Source organism: Girardinichthys multiradiatus, chromosome 7 (assembly GCF_021462225.1).
Source record: "Girardinichthys multiradiatus isolate DD_20200921_A chromosome 7, DD_fGirMul_XY1, whole genome shotgun sequence".
Classification (NCBI taxonomy): Eukaryota; Metazoa; Chordata; class Actinopteri; order Cyprinodontiformes; family Goodeidae; genus Girardinichthys; species Girardinichthys multiradiatus.
The window spans coordinates 8,971,011-8,989,131 of record NC_061800.1 but is presented as its reverse complement, the minus strand read 5'-3'; the positions used below and the strand labels follow the sequence as shown (position 1 = coordinate 8,989,131).

General features: G+C 41.8%; 1 protein-coding gene across 1 annotated transcript; it reads right to left on the bottom strand.

Annotated features, from left to right (window-relative positions):
* Positions 1 to 16,698: 16,698 nt before the first annotated feature.
* Positions 16,699 to 17,789, bottom strand: LOC124871972 (trace amine-associated receptor 13c-like). The gene is made up of 2 exons (XM_047371621.1): positions 17,620 to 17,789; positions 16,699 to 17,515 (listed from the first exon to the last, which is right to left on the bottom strand). Exons 1-2 carry the CDS (start codon positions 17,787 to 17,789, stop codon positions 16,699 to 16,701), a joined length of 987 nt encoding a protein of 328 aa, XP_047227577.1.
* Positions 17,790 to 18,121: the final 332 nt, after the last annotated feature.

Sequence of the window (18,121 nt, the reverse complement as noted above, 5' to 3'; positions counted from 1 at the left end):
GGCGACATCAAATCCTACCTGAAACTGGCTTAGAGTGGCTTAGATTATCCTGAGCTATCTCTGTAGTTATGCTGCCATAGGCTTAGGCTGCTGGAGGACATAATGACCACTTACACCCTCTTCCCTACATTCTCATCCTACTCTCCAGTTTTGCATTATTTACTGTTATTTCAGCTTTTAACTTTGTTCTATCTCTTTTTTCTCTTCCTATAAGCTACACCTGGCCTGACTCTGTGTATACCGGTGACACCTTGCTGGAGAGGGGCATCGTCCAAGCCTCTGCTTGCAACAACTTAATGCTCACCCTCTAGCAATGATCCACATGGCCCTGTCTTTCAGTGGTTAACCCTTTCTCTCTCCTAGACATGGGAATTGACTGAGCTTTTGCTGTAACTAATTATATGTACTCTCTTTCTGACTCAGAGTTTATCTGTTCTTTCTTTCTAGATGAATCGACTAAAGGAGCTATATCCATTAACATTTACTTTTCCTTCCCACAGAAAGTACTCCTGGATCCGTGCTTCTGTGTTCTTTTTGTGTCTCTGCTCTGTTCTCTCAAACCCCCAGTCGGTCGTGGCAGATGGCCGCTCACACTGGGCCTGGTTCTGCTGGAGGTTTCTTCCTGTTAAGAGGGAGTTTGTCCTCTCCACTGTCACTACATGCATGCTCAGTATAAGGGATTGCTGCAAAGTCAACGCCAGTGACTGTCCACTGTCTCCTGTCTCTACATGCTCATCCAGGAGGAGTGAATGCTGCAAGTCACTGAGTGGATGCAATCTGTTGGGTTTCCTTAGATAGAAAAACTTTTTATCCAATTTGAATAAATAACTGAATCCGACTGCACTATTCAATGGTTAGGATGAATTGGAATGTATGTACCTGACTTTTGTGAAGTGCCTTGAGACAACATGTGTTGTGAATTGGCGCTATATAAATAAACTGAATTGAATTGAAATTGAAAATAGACTGGCCCATATACAAAGTCATAGCAGTGTGTGTGTGAAAATTCCAACCAATATGCTCTCATCTTGTGACTTACATAAAAGCTTTTGGCACTCTGGATTCAAATGTCAAGGTGACCTGGCAAGCTTCAATATATAATAATAATTATTTCAAGCTGGACTGCTTCTGACGACCTACATGCTCGTTTCCACAATAACACGTTCATTAGTCTTTCCCTTATGTCAAGAACCTTTCCTTATCTAATCCTGTTCCTGCCTTGCATGCTGCTTGGAATGACTGTTTCATTATGCCCAGAACAATTTATACAGAATTCACTTTCACATATGGTAAAGACAACAACAACCCTTTTAATCTACCAAACAAAGTTTTAATCTACCACAATAACTGTATGTGCTCTCTTTCTGTCATAGTTTTGACTGCCGACTAGACCCACATACAGAGAACACTCAGAAACAGAGAACGGTTTAGTTAATTTATTAGAATACAGGAGCAAGGTCTGGGAAACCACGCAACCAGGGCTGGGCTGCTGAGGAGGAACGAGGGTAAGTAACAAGTAACTCAGACAGAATACACTAGATGGAGAAAAACTTACTGATCAGAAGCCGGGTATCCGTCAGGCAGAGGGCGTGTCAGGTCTGAGAGCTGACCTGGCAGACGGTGCTTGCGGAAGCTTAGAGGAGCTTAGAGATGGTACTTCGAGGGAGGGTGGACAGGGTTCGCGACTGGAGCGGTGCACAGATCAGTTCAGACTGCCAGCCAGATAAGAGGTCCAGGGAAGTTCACGGTCCATGGGATTCCAAAGGTTTCTTAACAAAGCCAGTGAGAACAGAAGGCAGCACCTACGTGGAGGAGGTTAACAAGAAGCTTAACAACAGGACACTTAATTTTCAATGTGCAAGATTCAAGGAGAGGCCGGTTGTAGTACCACTGGGGCAAAACAGTCAGCCGCTGATGTGCTGGCAGTCCTCCCTTTTATTGCACGGTGGCTGATGACCAGACAAGCTGCACCTGTCAGCCTCCAGATCTCCAGGGCTTCCGCGGCACCTAGTGGGGAAACTGGTTAACGGTATGCTCCAGAAGTTCAGATCCTGACACTTTCATACGCTACACTTGAAAACTGGCCCAGAGTTTGTCTGTTTAGCTGTCTTTCTCTCCTAGATGAAGCCTCTAAAGGAGCTACAGCCATTAATGTTTCACTTTTCTTTCCTATTGAAAGTACTTTTTCTTTTTCTTTTTTCACCGGAGGAGGTGATGAGCTGCTGAGATCTTGTGAGAGTTGTGCGTAAGTAATATGGCGGTATACTGGTAAACAAACACGACAAAACTAAGGTAAAACAAGCCAATAAATTCAAGCCGAACACATAAACATGTAAAATACTAACCACTGCCTCATATTTTCTCAATAAAACAAACTAGATGAGGAAACCTTGGACAGCCTGGAGAGCTACGTGGACGAATGTTTTGATTTAATAGGCAAGCCACAAAAAGGAAGATGCCAAATTCACGATCCATGAATTTCACCAACGTCAGTTGAAACACTAAAGTGACAAGGTAAAAAACATCACCAGGTAAGAAGCCCGATCACAACCGACCTCGGCCAATAGTAGCAAAATTCGAGCATTATAAGCAAAAACAGCAGGTCAGAAATTGAGGCAGAGAGCTGTGGGGAATGAACTTCAGCTTTAATGACCAGTTCCCAAAGGAGATCCTCGATCAGAGGCGAGTTTTATTCCAAGTCAGGAAGAAATATATCACAGAAGGCACCAGAGCTAGGGTGGCTGTAGATAAACTTTGTCAGTTGTTCAGGGACTGGGAGATTACTCCGTGGCTTTATTAGGAGCAACAGCAGGTTAATCTAAAACATGTAACACTGGTTAGATAAGAGTTTGATAACTGGCAACTGTAATCTAATGTAAAGCACAGCTCAGCATGATGTTTACACTGTTTGATGTGGGCGGGACCAAGACTGGGCTTTTGGGTATCTGCTCATTTTTGTCTCCTCTCATCTATCTCTCATTTACTGCACCTCTCTGTCACTCTTTTCTTTCTGCCACACACAAACATGCACACTCTCACACAAACAAATATTTCTTAACATAGTCTTATATATCTCACCCCTCTTACCCCCAGCACGTTCTTAAATTTCTGTCTTTTTCTCTGCTATGTCTCTGCTTCTGGACTTCATATCAGGCAACCCAAAGCACTATGATTTCACTTGAGTCTATATGTTTCTGTGGTGACATGCACAATCCAACTTTAGCGACACACGCACAACTATGGGTACACTAAGGTTTGTCACATGGAATGTGCATGGAGCCGGCACCAGAGAGAAAAAGTAAAAAAAAAATTTTATCAGCTTAAAAGAGTACAGGCAGACGTCTCATTACAAGAGATTCATAAATCTGCCACAGCTGCAAATGATCTTAAATCACTTGAGTTTCCTCATTTGTTTTCTGCCTGCTATAATTCTAGGCAAAGGGGAGTAGCAATCTTAATCCACAAAAATATTAATTTTACAGTACTTGACACAGTTACAGATCCAGAGGGCAGATTTATAATAATGAAAATATTTATACATAACCAAAAGATATGTATTGTCAATATATATCCCCCAAATGTTGATGACCCCCCCATTCTTCCATTCTTTTTTTTTTCTGCACTAACACTTGGATGGCTCACTTTTTCTTGGGGGCGATCTCAACTTTGGTCTAAATGAAGAATTAGACAGATTGACCACAACAGGGACTAAGTGCAGTTGGCAGTCAATAAATATAGTTAAACAGTACATGAGTGATTACTGAATTTGCGATGCATGGCGATCTCTTCACCCTAATCACAGAGAATATATTTTCTTCTCACATGTCCATCACTCTTACTCCCGTCTGGATTATTTTTTATTCAACAGCTCATTGTTGACTGACATTTCAGTGACTGAGATACACCCTATAGCTGTTAGCGATCATGCTCCTGTCTCCTTAACTCTAGTAAATAAGAAAGAAAACCCACAAAGCAAAAACTGGATAATTATTACATCACTGCTTAAGGATGAAGAATGTATTAAAATATTTTAAAGAAGAGTGGACTTCATATTTGGAGTTTAATGACCTCCTGGGGACATCAACGTCTGTTCTCTGGGAGGCAGGGAAAGCTGTGATGAGAGGTAAAATAATCTCATTCTCATCACATAAGAAGAAAAAATAAAACAAACATATTCAGGAATTAGAAGAAACCATTAAACTGTTAGAAGCTTCCCAGGAAGAGGAAATGCAGAGTAAAATACGTAAAGCCAAACTAGAATTAAATGAAATTATGGACAAAAAACTCAAAGACTTCGAATAGAAAACTTTGAACATGGCAATAAGTCAGGTAGCTTTTTAGCTAACCAGTTAAAAATAAATAAAGAAAAAACAATTACATTTGCTGTTAAAGACTCGACAGGGAACACAGTTTATAATCCTGAAAAAATAAACATCATTTTCAGAGATTTCTGTCCAGCTTTATACTCACAACAGATAGATCTGTCAGATAATGACATTAATCAATTTATGGATAAAGTAACACTTCCTTAATTACCAGATAATCAAGTGATGGCCCTGGATGTACCACTGACTGTAGCCAAAATCCAAGATGCTCTCACGAGCATGTCCAATAAAAAGGCTCCAGGCCCAGATGGATTCCCAACAGAGTTCTACAAAGAATTCTGGAATATTTTGGCTCCAACATTCCAAAGAATGTTGCAGGAAACCAAAGAAAATGGAATACTTCCGCTAAATATGAATTCTGCCAACATAACGCTCCTGTTAAAACCAGGAAAAGACCCAGTACTTCCTACCAGCTACCATCCCATATCCCTTATTAATGTTGATCTTAAAATAATATGTAAAGCCCTCGCAAGAAGACTAGAAAAGGTAACTCCTCTCATAATACATCCTGATCAAACTGGTTTCATAAAAGGGAGGCATTCATCCACAAATGCACGCAGATCACTGCATTTAATATACTATTCCTACAGTAAATATATTGAGACCAATATATTATCTCTAGATGCAGAAAAAGCATTTGACAGAGTTAACTGTTTGCAACCTTGACTAAATTTCGTTTTGGAAGCTCTTTCATAAACTGGTTAAAAATATTATACAGTTCCCCAACGGCACATATAAGGACCAATAACCAAACATCTTTCAGCTTCTATCTTCAGAGAAGCACCAGGCAGGGATGCCCACTTTCCCCCTCATTATTTCTGTGCTTGGGGTTGGTGGTCTTCACTGTGCCCCTACCAATGTATGGAAGGATGTTTGGTGTTGCTGTGGCGTTGGCTCGGGGGAAACCACAGCGTGGTTTGGCTACGTTGTTTCTGTTTGGCTGGCATGGATGTTGGTGGTTCTGCATCTCGGGGGCGGAGTGCAAACCTTTTGCTGTGCGTGCTGTGGCCTTCTGTGCCGCCCTTCTGCTTGCTGGGCTGGTGTCTTTCCCTTGGGCACGGTGGTGGGCGGGATAGAGCGGGGTGGTGTGTGGAACTTGCGCTGTGTTGTTGTTGCTTTGTCGGCTTTTCGGGGATGAAGCTGTCCTGTGGGAGCGTGCCCATGTGCTGTGGGGGGGTGATTCATGGCGTTTGGGTTCGGGGGAATTTGTTCGATATCTGTGTCCTGGTTGGGGGTGGCCCAGTGGGTAGATTCATGTCAGGTTCATTGGGGGTGGAGGCCTCATGGGGTTGGGATTGGAATTCATTGGGGGTTGGGAATATTTTATTATGTGGTGGTTCTGGTTTGGGGGCTTGTTTGGACCATGTAGACCCCTCTTTTGTACATGGTACCCTCCCCCGGATAAGGATGGGGGTGATTGGGGACTTGGGTCGGGGCGGGCGGTCGGGGTTCAGGCATGAGCCCAGGCTAGCCCAAACCAGGTTCAGGTGCTGGGGCAGTCTGCCTGTCTCCAGATTGGGTCTTGGGCTGCTCCCTCTCCTGGATCAGCTTAGGCCCCCCCATCGAATGAGGGGTCTATTCCCATCCCGCCACACTACCTGCCGGTGGTTGGTATCTCTGCCTGCCGGTGTACTTGTTGTTCTCGGTATCTGGGTCTGGGTGCTTTGGTGTGTGCTGGCTCATTCCCACTGGCTGCTTGCCAGGGCCTGGACCCCTGGGCTCAGTCAGGCCTCTGCTTGAGAAGTGATATGGTCGGGTCTCTGGGTCCATGGCTGGATTTACTCAGGCGTAGACAACTGCCGGCGGGGCCTGAGGGCTCGTCGCTGCAGCTCCCTAGAGCTTCTGCACTGTGGCTGCTGGGTGGTTCCCCTGGGATTCTCCCCTGCTCCTCTCTGGGGGCGTTATGGTAGTCCTTTGGATGTCTGTGGCCCGGATCTCCTCCGTATTTATTCCGGGTCCGGTGGGGCGAGTCTGTGGCTCCTCACACTAACTATTGCATATTTTTATGGAGAAACCTTGTATGCACATCCGCGCTCACACTCAGACCCACAGGTGTTTAGATTCAGGTGTTAACAGATACACAAATGTTCTATATTGAGCCGCATTTACCACTAAATACATCTTGCATTCAGAATTACTGTGCACCTTTCGGTAAAAAAGCTGGTAATAAGAACGTTTCTATATGTGTAGAAGTGGATTAGTGTCTCTGTCACTGGAAAAAAAGGGTTGGAATCTGGGAAGTTGCGATCCGTATTTCTTTGTATTTTTCAAAGATAAAGGACATATCCAAAGATATGCAAAATGCATATTTGAGGTATGCAAATTTCTGATAATTCAGGATCGGGACTGCTTTGCATCCTGATATATCCAGACTGTGATACTTATCCCTGGAGTATACGGATAAAATCCAGCACACGGATTTTCGGAGGATCCACCCACAATCTTTGAATGCTGCCTATTTCCAAACAAACTGTTGTTTTTCCCCTCCTTGAACCGCCACCTTAACGTGGTGTAGGGGTTTGAGTGCTCGAATGATCCTAGAGGCTACACTGTCTGGGGCTTAAATGCCCCTGGTAGGGTCTCCCATGGCAAACAGGCTCTAGGTGACGGGTCAGACAAAGAGAGGCTCAAGAATCCTTCATGAGGACTAGTACATCGAGGCACGTGATGTCGCCCGGTACGGCGGAGCCGGGGTCCCACCCTGGAGCCAGGCCTGGGGTCGGGACTCGCCGGAGAGCGCCTGGTGTCCGGGTTGCCCCTCGCGGGACCCGGCCGGGCCTAGCCCGAACGAGAGACGTGAGGCCATCCCCCAGTGGGCCCACCACCTGCAGGGGGGAACCGTGAGGGACCGCTGCAAAGAGGATTGGGTGGCGGACGAAGGTGGAGACCCCAGTGGCCCGATCCTCGGATGATTAGGCTGGCTCTAGGGACGTGGAATGTCACCTCACTGGGGGGGCAGGAGCCTGAGCTTGTGTGGGAGGTCAAGAGATATCGACTAGAAATAGTCGGGCTCACCTTCACGCACAGCTTGGGCTCTGGAACCCATCTCCTCGAGAGGGGCTGGACTCTCTTCTACTCTGGAGTGGCCCACGGGGAGAGGCGGGGGGCTGGGGTGGGTTTGCTTGTTGCCCCCCAGGTCAGCCATCTTGTGTTGGGGTCTACCCCAGTGGATGAGAGGGTCGCATCCCTGCGCCTTCGGGTTGGGGACAGGTCTCTGACTTTCGTTTCGGCCTACGGGTCGAGCGGTAGTGCGGAGTACCTGGCCTTCTTGGTGTCCCTGTCGGGGGTGCTGGATAGTGCCCCTCCCGGGGCTCCATTATTCTGCTGGGGGACTTCAACGCCCACGTGGGAAACGACAGTGGCACCTGGAGAGGCGTGATCGGGAGGAATGGCCTCCCCGATCTGAATGGTGCTTTGTTATTGCACTTCTGTGCTAGTCACGGATTGTCCATAATGAAAACCATGTTCAAACATAAGGGGGTCCATCAGTGCACTTGGCACCAGGACATCCTAGGCAGGAGGTCAATGATCGACTTTGTTGTCGTATCATCAGAACTTCGGCCACATGTTATGGACACTCAGGTGAAGAGAGGGGCTCAGCTGTCCACTGATCAACACCTGGTGGTGAGTTGGATCCGCTGGAGGAGGAGAAAGCCGGACAGACTTGGCTGCTACTCCTCCACATTGAGAGGAGCCAGTTGAGGTGGCTCGGGCATCTATACCGGATGCCCCCTGGACGCCTTCCTCGGGAGGTGTTCCAGGCACATCCCACTGGGAGGGGCCCCAGGACACGGCCCAGGACACGCTGGAGGGACTATGTCTCTCGGCTGGTCTGGGAACGCCTTGGGCTCCCCCCGGAGGAGCTGGAGGAGGTGTCTGGGGAGAGGGACGTCTGGGTGTCTCTGCTGAGTCTGCTGCCCCCGTGATGATGAGTATGAGCGGAAGACGATGAGTACGAGTATGAGTACTGTTGTCTGTTACTTTCTCACCATTCATTTCCTTTCTACTGCATGTACTCCCCTAGAGCAGAATGCAGTCTTTTAATCTCTCGCTGAAAAAGAGGGCAAATTGTAAGAATGGGCATGCATCGCAGTAAATAACAAAATTAAAACTTATTAACGTACCCCATAAAATATTTGGCTTTCCACGGATCACCACAACTGTGCCCAAATCAGGTTGTGGGGACTGTAAAATATCGAACAGATATTTTATCTCGCTGATAACACTGGTGACTGTTACAAGGAGGCTAACAAACCTGAGATCTATTTGGGCTAAGAAACCTCTTGCCTCTATAGCTCTGTCACCATTTTGCTCTTCTGATATTTCTTTTAGTAGATGTATGATGGCTGGCAGTCTGTCTCTCACTGTCTTGCAACCATCTTTGATGCACATATGACCCTGACACAAAGACATAGAGTTTCTGCAAAAGAGAAAAGAAGCATTTAGCTTCAGAGATGCATTTCACACAGTCAACTAATACTAAATGTAAACAATGTGTATTGCAGTACACATAAAAAGCTAATGGGGCCTCTGCTTTCATGCGTGCTTGCACACCTGTGTTTTTTCCGCTCATGACTGATGCTCCGTCATATGCTTGCCCTACAAGGTGGTTTTTGTAGTCAAGGCCATGCTTCTGCAACATTTGAATTGTTTTTTGTGAAAGTGATGCAGCATCGAGGCACTGTGCTGCCTCAAAGGCCAGGAAGCTCTAACATACTGACCCATTGTAATAGTATCTTATTACAAAGGAGAGCTGTTCTTTTTTGCTTAGGTCTTTAGTCTCATCAACCAAAATGCTGAAAGCCTCACTTTGGGTAACTTCACTAGTTATTGAAGTGTGGACCATTTCAGCTAGGCAATCAATTATTTCATTTTGTGTATCATGCCCAAGATATGTTGCATTTCTTTGACTTGTCATTTTTCTTTTGACTGTGGGATTGTGTTTGGCTTGCGGTTCCATAATAGAGAGAAAGTTTCCTTTATTCTCACCTTCTGATTCTTTATGTGCTCTCTGTGCTATGTTCTGTGTAGTTGTGAGGAGCAGGGTTTCTCCAACAACTTTATTGTACTCTCTATTTTCTTTCACTGATTTATGGTATTCTGCATTTAAGGAGGCTAACTGAGAGGATGTGCTTGAAGTGGATTTTTCATACTCTGCCCACGCTAACATGGGATTAGTGTGTGCTTCAGATTTGACATGGCCTAAAAGTCCCCCATCTTTGAAGGTTGCCTTTTTCCAATGATTGAACCCCTCTTTAGATGTAAATACTGAACCACCTGAGGAGGGGAGACTGAAGTGCCGGCAGGCATAACAGTAGGCAGAGTAAAGACTCTGAGAGTATTCCAGCCATTTATGTGTGTTGTACCAGTCTTTAGAGAAGCATCGTCTTCTGTCCCCTTGATAGGTACGAGGGAAGACTTTCAGTTGTGAGTGCTTGGCCTGCTATGCTCTTGACTGGGAGATATCTATGATGAAACAAGAGGCAACATCAGTTATTCTGACATTAAAATGACAATAACAATAATGGTAATAATAATAATTAATTCAATATTATTAATAATAATAATGAGCCTCTCCCCATGTATCAAGTATAGCTGTGATAATGGCCTGTAGTAGGCATTTCTATTCAGAATAATAAAACTCAACTACCAATAAACATTAATCAAAAAGCTTTAAGTGATTATGTCAGTATTTGTAATTGAATGGAAACCCTCTAAACAAATCATACATTTCTCCAGATGATGTTGCTATCTAGGCAAGTCATCAATTTCATTATTACGGCCACATGGTTGTAACTTCACCTGTTGGTCAAGGAACTGGTCGAACACCTGCTTTTGCTGTGTTCTGCCACGCTTCTGTGGCGAATGGTGCTGACTATCCCTGGTCTGCTGCTGTCTGATGTTGTTCCTCGTCTTAACATGGTGTTGTGCCACACTTGCAAGGCCATCCCAGAGGCTGTGGAGATTTTCAGCTTGTTGGAGTGTTTGTACTCTTTCTTCAGCACATCCCTGGTGAATCATCATAAGTTCATGGAGGCTCAGACTAGGCTTAGATTGACATGGGTTGAGCTTGTACAACTTTCAAACACCCGTTGGGCATGGCAGTTGTGATCAATCAGTTCAGTTCTTAAGACTTTGTCTGCCATCTTTAAGTGTCTTTCTGCTATTAGATCCCCCATAGCTCTTGGTCTGAGAGCAAAGCTCTATAAGTTCTCAGCAGTCTATGCAGTACTGATGTTTCAGTCACTTCTGTCTGTAACTGAAGGACTCCACAAGCTCCTTCAGAAAGAGACTTTAGACCTGGCAGAAGCTTTGATCTGCCAACAGCAGTGTGTGACACACTTAAGGAAAAACGCACAGACGCGTTTGCCACGGAGCTGTATAAGAGAACCGAAGCCCTGTGCCACACCCACCGTATCTCTGAACCAGGGGCCAAGACAAGGCATAAAAACAGGAAAATGGAGGATTATGTGCTGGAGGGATCTGCAGCTTTACGTACTAAATTGAACAACTCAGACACATTGAAAAAAGAGTTACTTTTCCTTTGTGTGGATAGGATGGATGGTGAGCTTGAGCAAAGATTTTGCAGTATAGATGTAGGGCTACTAAAAGGCATCCAGGCATGCAGTCTTAATCTGAGAACTTCTTGAGTGAATCACACTTGAATGAACTTGCAAAACACTACAGCATTGACCTGAAAACAAACGAGGTTCTGGTGGCCAGAAACTTTCTTGCTCGGAAAACAGAGGCTGGATGTTCACCCACAGATATGTTGTCTGTGCACAACCTCCTTGATTCAGACATGTTTCCCTCTCTGAAGGAAACCATCCAAGTTGCCCTAACAGTGCCTGTAAGCAGCTGTTCTTGTGAAAGGTCCTTTAGTGCACTGCGTTGGCTGCACTCCTGACTGCGTCAAACAATGGGTCAGAAAAGACTTCACAGTCTTGCAGTCATGTCAATTGAAAAAGATGTGCTTCAGCATCTGAATAACAACAGAATGATTGAGAGATTTGCAACCCTTAAAAACAGATGCCATTCTTTGATGCTTCCACCCACCAAGTAACTAGCAATAGTTGTCATGTTATTTAAAAATGATGTACTTTCTGACAACACAGTGCTCTTTGCATACAATTTTGCATAATACATGTGGGCTCTTACTGAATAAGAAGTCATTGTAAAATACGGCACTGTAACTATATGTGGATTTTTTCTTGTTGTTAATGCTGTAAACATACTTCCTGTGTTTGTTGATGTACTGTATTAAACATCTAATGGTTGCTTAAAACTTTTACATAATAAGGTATCTCTGTTAAATCTGTCCAGAAAAGTGGAAAAGCAACTTCTTAGCTGGCCCGCTACGCTCGTTTGTATCCTGTGCATTTCCTTGGGGCTAAGGCCCCATTGTTCTTAAAACCTAGTGACTATCAGAAATTGACTATGTTCAAGAACATTTTACATTTGATAGTCACTTAGAGACTTTAATTCCTCCTCTAAAGCGTGGCAGCCTGTCTTATGAGGACAAACCTGCTAAGCTGTTAAACCTGTTAAACCAAGCTTTACTTTTCATGTTTAGAACTTTTTATCATAGTTGCTTCCGAGTATCATACTATTGTATACAGTTTAGCAGGTTTGTTTTAGGAGGTGAGTTAGTGTCATCAGAGGATTATGGAGGGAGCCCTTGTGTTTGTGCTAAATGGATTTCTAATGACAGCGCAACAGGGGAAACTGTTATTGATATGAAAGCTGAAGCTGGCCCTGGACTCATAGGTAGAATGCTTAAGGTGTTTGTATATTATAACATAGATCAGAAAGTAATCAAAGCTGAGCACACAATAGCTGAGGTTAAATGGTTCAAAAAACACAGTGACAGATATTTTTACAGTCATAATTACTAATGCTCTGTATGGGAGACAACATTTGAGCCTTTTTCATTTGCATCATTTATTCCATTAAAAAGGATCAAAACTCACGAAGACAAAAGTTTGTTTTTCAACATCAAGGAAAGAAACTTCGCATTGTTGTCCCTATGAAATCAAATAAATGTATTTAGGCTAAAGCAGTACTATGCAGCACTTGAGTGGTGCTGAACCTACAGGATCTTTTGACAGTATCACTGTCACAAATTCTGCATTAATTATTATTACTTATTTTATGAACACCAGAGAGCAGCTTTGGGCATGAAGATGTCGGCAATGGTCTTACATAACTTTGTATTACTGCCATAAAGCTGTTTGTCAATAGCAGAGCTGGGATATTGCCACTTGGTGACCCAGAAAGAGGATGCATCAATGTAAAAATGTTTCGTAGTTCTACTTCAAATGTGTGTAATTTTGTAAAAATTTATTGTTTTGTGAAATTACTGGTTGTGGTCATTAAAAAACACTGAGGCAAAGAGAAAAGTACTGGTGTTTATTTTTTTCAATAGCACTAATTTGTTTTTGCAACTGTACTTACAGGTAAAATTTTAACAATTAGAAGTATTGCGGAAAAGCTCATTCATTTCAGTGAATCTACTTAAAAGGTGAAATTAATATGATGTAGCCTCGTTACATGCAATACGAAGTATGTCAAGCCTTTATAGATTATAAGTTTGAGCCTACAATAAAAAAATATTTAAATTATCTGAACCTTTGACTTTGGAGTTTTCAAAAGCCACAATCTTTAAATCTGTGTCCTTTGCGTGTGACCTGCCTGGGGACTGCAAATGAATGCTAGCAGCTGTGCTATAATCTCGCCTATTTTCCGCTGCATCTGTTGCAAATCTCATTAATATGCGTTGTCCCTAATAAATAAAATTAAATAAATCAAGTAGATTGTAATTTGAATTACTGATTTTGATTAAATGTTTATTATTGATATTGTAATTTCTCGCGTGTCACCGGTTTGCGCATATATGAGTTGGGTCACGTGAGGAGTGAAAGTAAAATACAGTCAACCCAGTCTGATTTCAAATATAACAGTCAAAACAAATGAAAAAACAGCATTGTTTTTTAATTCCAAATATGTAATGGATTTGATAGTTTTGTAAATTTAACTCAACAATTTCAAATTTTGAATACTCAGATCCACAAAGATAACTTATAGATATATGTTTGGATACCTGACAGGTCTAATGTTTTTGGATTTGTCAGGATATTACCTGTATATCTGACCGATCCATAAACCACTACTTTCAGGATTTGAATTGTAAGGATCCGGTATTGATATTTTTCTGGATCTGTTTCGGATATTTCACATATGATGCTGAATAAACTCACCATGCTCATAATCGTCTTCTTGTTGAGTTATTATCTTCCAATCACTGCATTTATGTCCATAGACAACATTTTCAAGGTTTTAGATAGAATAGAAAAATTCCAAAATTTTACAACACTCAGATCAAGACAGATAATATATATGTATATGAATGGATCTTTCACAGATCAGATCTGTCCGGATTTGTCAGGAAACTTACCAGATATCTGACAGATCCATATATTGTTTTCTTATTTCAATCTGAAAAGACTCACAAAGAAAAGGGATGGCAATTAGAAAAGTTTTAATGATGTAAAATTACATGGTTATTTCTTTGGTGCTCGGACCTGGGAGGAAGACATAAATGCTGAGAATGACATGAGCTAAGATGAACATTTGTAAGGTTTAGATTTAGAGATCTCTTCCCACTGATCTGACACTAGTGGTGGATTGGCGGCCAGGGAGCGAGGAAGCTGGAAGGAGATGGGAAGGAAGATGGTGGAGGTGGGGTGGAGGAGGGATGAGCTCAGCTGACAAGCGAGGATGAACACAGCTGAAGGTCCTTTAAAAGCAAGGCGTCGGAAGGTGATTGGATGGAGAATCAGGAGGAAAGGATGCTGATTGGAAGGCCGGGAGACGCACAGAAAACTAATTATAAGGTGGAGGCGGTGAAGGTGAGTCTTTCATTCTGAATTTTCGTCTAATCTCCATTATATCTTCCCAGATTCCAACACTTTTTGTCCAGTGTGTGATCTTTTTGTGTGTCTGCTCTGAACTCCGAGTCGGTCATAGGACATGGCCCCAAACACTGAGCCTGGTTCTGTTGGAGGTTTCTTCCTGTTAAAAGAGAGTTTTCCTTTCCACTGTCGCTACATGTATGCTCAGTGTGAGTGAATGCTGCAAAGTCAACACAAGCGACTGTCCACTATCACCACATGCTCATCCATGGGAGTGAATGCTGCAAGTCACTCACTTGATGCAATCTGCTAGGTTAAGAAAAACCTTTTAACCAGTTTAAATAATAAACTGAATCTGACTGCCCTGTTTAATATTTAGGTTTAATTCAAATGTATGTACCCAACTGGAAATTTGTATGATTCGATTGAATTGACCTTTTAAAGTGCCTTGCGACTACATGTGTTGTGAATTGGCGCTATATAAATAAAACTGAATTGAACTGAATTGAATCCCGCCAAAACAGGGAACATCTTTGTAGAGACACACACACCCCTGTTCCAGAAGGTCTGGCTGGCGCCTCCTCACATCCTCCTCCACTACCTGTCGCTCCCCATGGCTCCTCTGAGAGGTCTTGCACCACTCTTCAGGGTGCAGTTGTATTCACTGATTGTTTTTGTGTTAAAGGAAAAAAAAAGAAAACAAAAACTGTTTGTGAGAAGATGGATTTATTGAATGCTGGTCCTGTGCTTTATACAGGCCAGGTTTTATATAGATGGCGAGCTACAGAAAAGAACCCTGAACCGAGGACAAAGAGTTGCCTCCTCCAACAATTGGGATCCTTTATTCCTAGTCTGGAGGAAATCGCTGGATCCATTCGCTCTGTTCGGGCTGGTAGTAGGCTTCTTCAGCCAGTTTGAACTCTTTTCCCTTGGTTTTGGACATTTTCCAACTTACATGTTCCTGTTGTTGGGTTCACCCACCCTTTAAAGGCATCATCATGTTCAACATGAATTATTGACTTTTGCCTTTTACAAATGCATTCATTAAGGAACTGTTTCAACTATACAATCCTTAACCGTGGGTATTGAGGAAAGTGTAAATTAATAATTTGCACAAGGAAAAAAATAATTAATTTTCTTGTCTGTCTGTTGTTTGCAATATTTCACTGTGTATATGTCAATTGAATGGCCATTCAGTGTTTGTCTATCAATTATTCATGGTGGTTTTTGCACAAAATTTAAATACATGGTGCATGGTAAACATAATTTCATTCTGGGATTCTGTGTTTATTCTTAAATACCCCCTCTTACAGAGACTTACATAAATCTTCTGATACCTAGCCAGTGAATAGTGAGATTGATTAAGGTGTTATTGGTATATTTTATCTAAACAAATAACATACTTGCTACACATTAGCTATTTTATTTTGTAATAACAATATTGAAACTGCATCTGGTACTTTAAGGGTTAATGAGTGAAACAGAACCACACTAACTGATGCTCTAACTGACCTAGTCACAGATGGGCATAGCTTAAAAAATTAAGATACATCTGTAACAAGAGACATTAGTGTAAATTCCCTCTCTTTATTACCACATCCTACTGCATTGTTTAAAAACTATTACGACCATGGTTTGATTTGACTGGCATTTCTGTCTCAACAATAGTAAGAAGATTGCCAGAATTGAAAGAAAACAGGAAGTTTTTTTCCAAAGTCATACCAGAAATGTACTTGTCAGGTTCTTTCTATTGAGAAAAAAAAAAAATAATACTCATATTAAAAGTCAAAATAGCAATTTTATAATTTTATATTATATTATTTAAACTACAGTACATGATGTGTGTATATGTGTGTGTGTGTATATATATATATATAAATATATATATATATATATTATGTATGTGACATCACTTTAATGGTGCCTAACTGTTTTTTTGTTTTTTTTTGTGGTGATTCATTTTCAATAATGTGGAAAAAAATTATGTTTTCCTCTTTTTAGTGCTTTTATATGTTTAGCGCTCAATTAGAAAAGATTAAGACATGACTGTAAGTTTCCAGAAGCAGCAATAATTTTTCTGTTTTACATGATATTTTTCATGCTGACCTATGTTGCACTTTCTTGCCCCTCTGTTCTCTAAACGTTTTAATTCTAAGAAATGATAATCTGATTAAAATGTCATATAAACATGGACACATATACATTATACCATATAATATACATAAAAACTGAAATAATTTTGTGATTTGATCAATAAACTATTGTTTTTTTATTGTCATAGTAAAGAATTCCCATTCACATGTTTTTGGCTCATTTCAATTAGAACTGAATATCCTATTTTGCATTTTTTTGTGTACATCAAGATTATGTCAAAATATCTAACAAAAGTGATTGAAGTGTCTCTACAGTACATTTGCATCACAGGAGCCAGGTTGCAGTATTTGCAGAGTGACAATGTGCTTAATAGCTTTTCTAAACCAGGGGTAGAACAGGGCGTATATGATAGGGTTTAGACAGGAGTTAAAATAAAAAACATAGATCAAAAACGATGCATTTTCAATGCTAGTCACATTTGTCTCAACAAGGAAGGAAGTACAATATGGGCAGTAACATGTTAGATATACAACAATGAGAACACCCAGAGTCCTGGCTGCTTTTAACTCTGATCTTTTTGTTGCTAAGTTTACTGAATGATGAAGTGTGACAGCTGTAATGTGAGAGCGTATGGCACGAGCCTGAGACACAGCCACCACAAATACTCTCATGTACAGAAGTATGATAATTGAAAGTGGAAATATTAAATTTAAAATAAAGTCAGTAGTTCCAGTCACATAGCTCATTACAAGCATACACTCTCCAAAGCAGGATTTGCTCCTGCCTGGTTGAATAAGATCATCCTTCCTATAGAAAATGCTGCAAAAACCTGCACCAAGCCAACATAGACAAATACAGCACTTGACTCTTCCTAAAGTGATCCTATTGGCATAATATAAAGGGTGACAAATAGCCACATAACGGTCAATTGATATGAGAACAATGTTTCCAACAGAAGCAGAGACAATGTGACAGCCAAGGTAAAAATACACAGAACATATGACATCTCCAAGAAACCAGCAAGTTGTGCTTCTTAAGATTTCCCCAGGCATCAACAGGAGACCCACAAGGAAATCTGACACAGCCAATGACAGGAGGAGGATGTTAGTGGTGGTGTGAAGCTTCCTGGAATAAGACAGAAAAAAAGCAAATATCCAGTGAAAACAGATTGATGTAAAAATAACTTCACATTTCATAAATACAACAATTGTATCGCTTTTAATCCTTACCTGAACTGGGAGATTGAAATGATGATGAGCAGGTTGAGGACTACAGTGACCAGAGAGATGAAGGACAACACAGTTTTCAGGAGCACAGCTGTAGACCAATGAAGTGTTGGCTTCCTGCAGGAGCTGTTAAGTTGTGGAAAACAGAGTTTAGCCTCTTCCTGTGTTGCCATCATCAGACATCTGCAGCTCTCTGAGCAGACCTTTCTGTGTTGACTTGGTTTATATATTTTCTTACTGCCCATTATCTCCTCCTCTGATCTCTACACATCATTGTTGACACTCCACTTCAGTACACGAAAAACTGATTTCAGGGTTTTTCCATTGCTGCCACACTCTTGTATCTTTATGTTCTGTATATTTGTATATGACATTTCTTTACTATCATTAGGAATGTTAATAAAAACAACTGACATCTTAATATGTCACTGTGCAATAAAGATGAAGCACCATTAAAAATGACAGATTTTCAGGCAGACTTACCAGTTGGACACTAAAAAATTGT

Bases quoted from the DNA above. Each gene is read 5' to 3' on its own strand.
- LOC124871972 (XM_047371621.1), bottom strand. From the start codon at position 17,789: ATGGCAACACAGGAAGAGGCTAAACTCTGTTTTCCACAACTTAACAGC. The intron at 17,516-17,619 runs GTAAGGATTAAA...GTCTTATTCCAG, and splicing joins ATTTCAATCTCCCAGTTCAG to GAAGCTTCACACCACCACTA.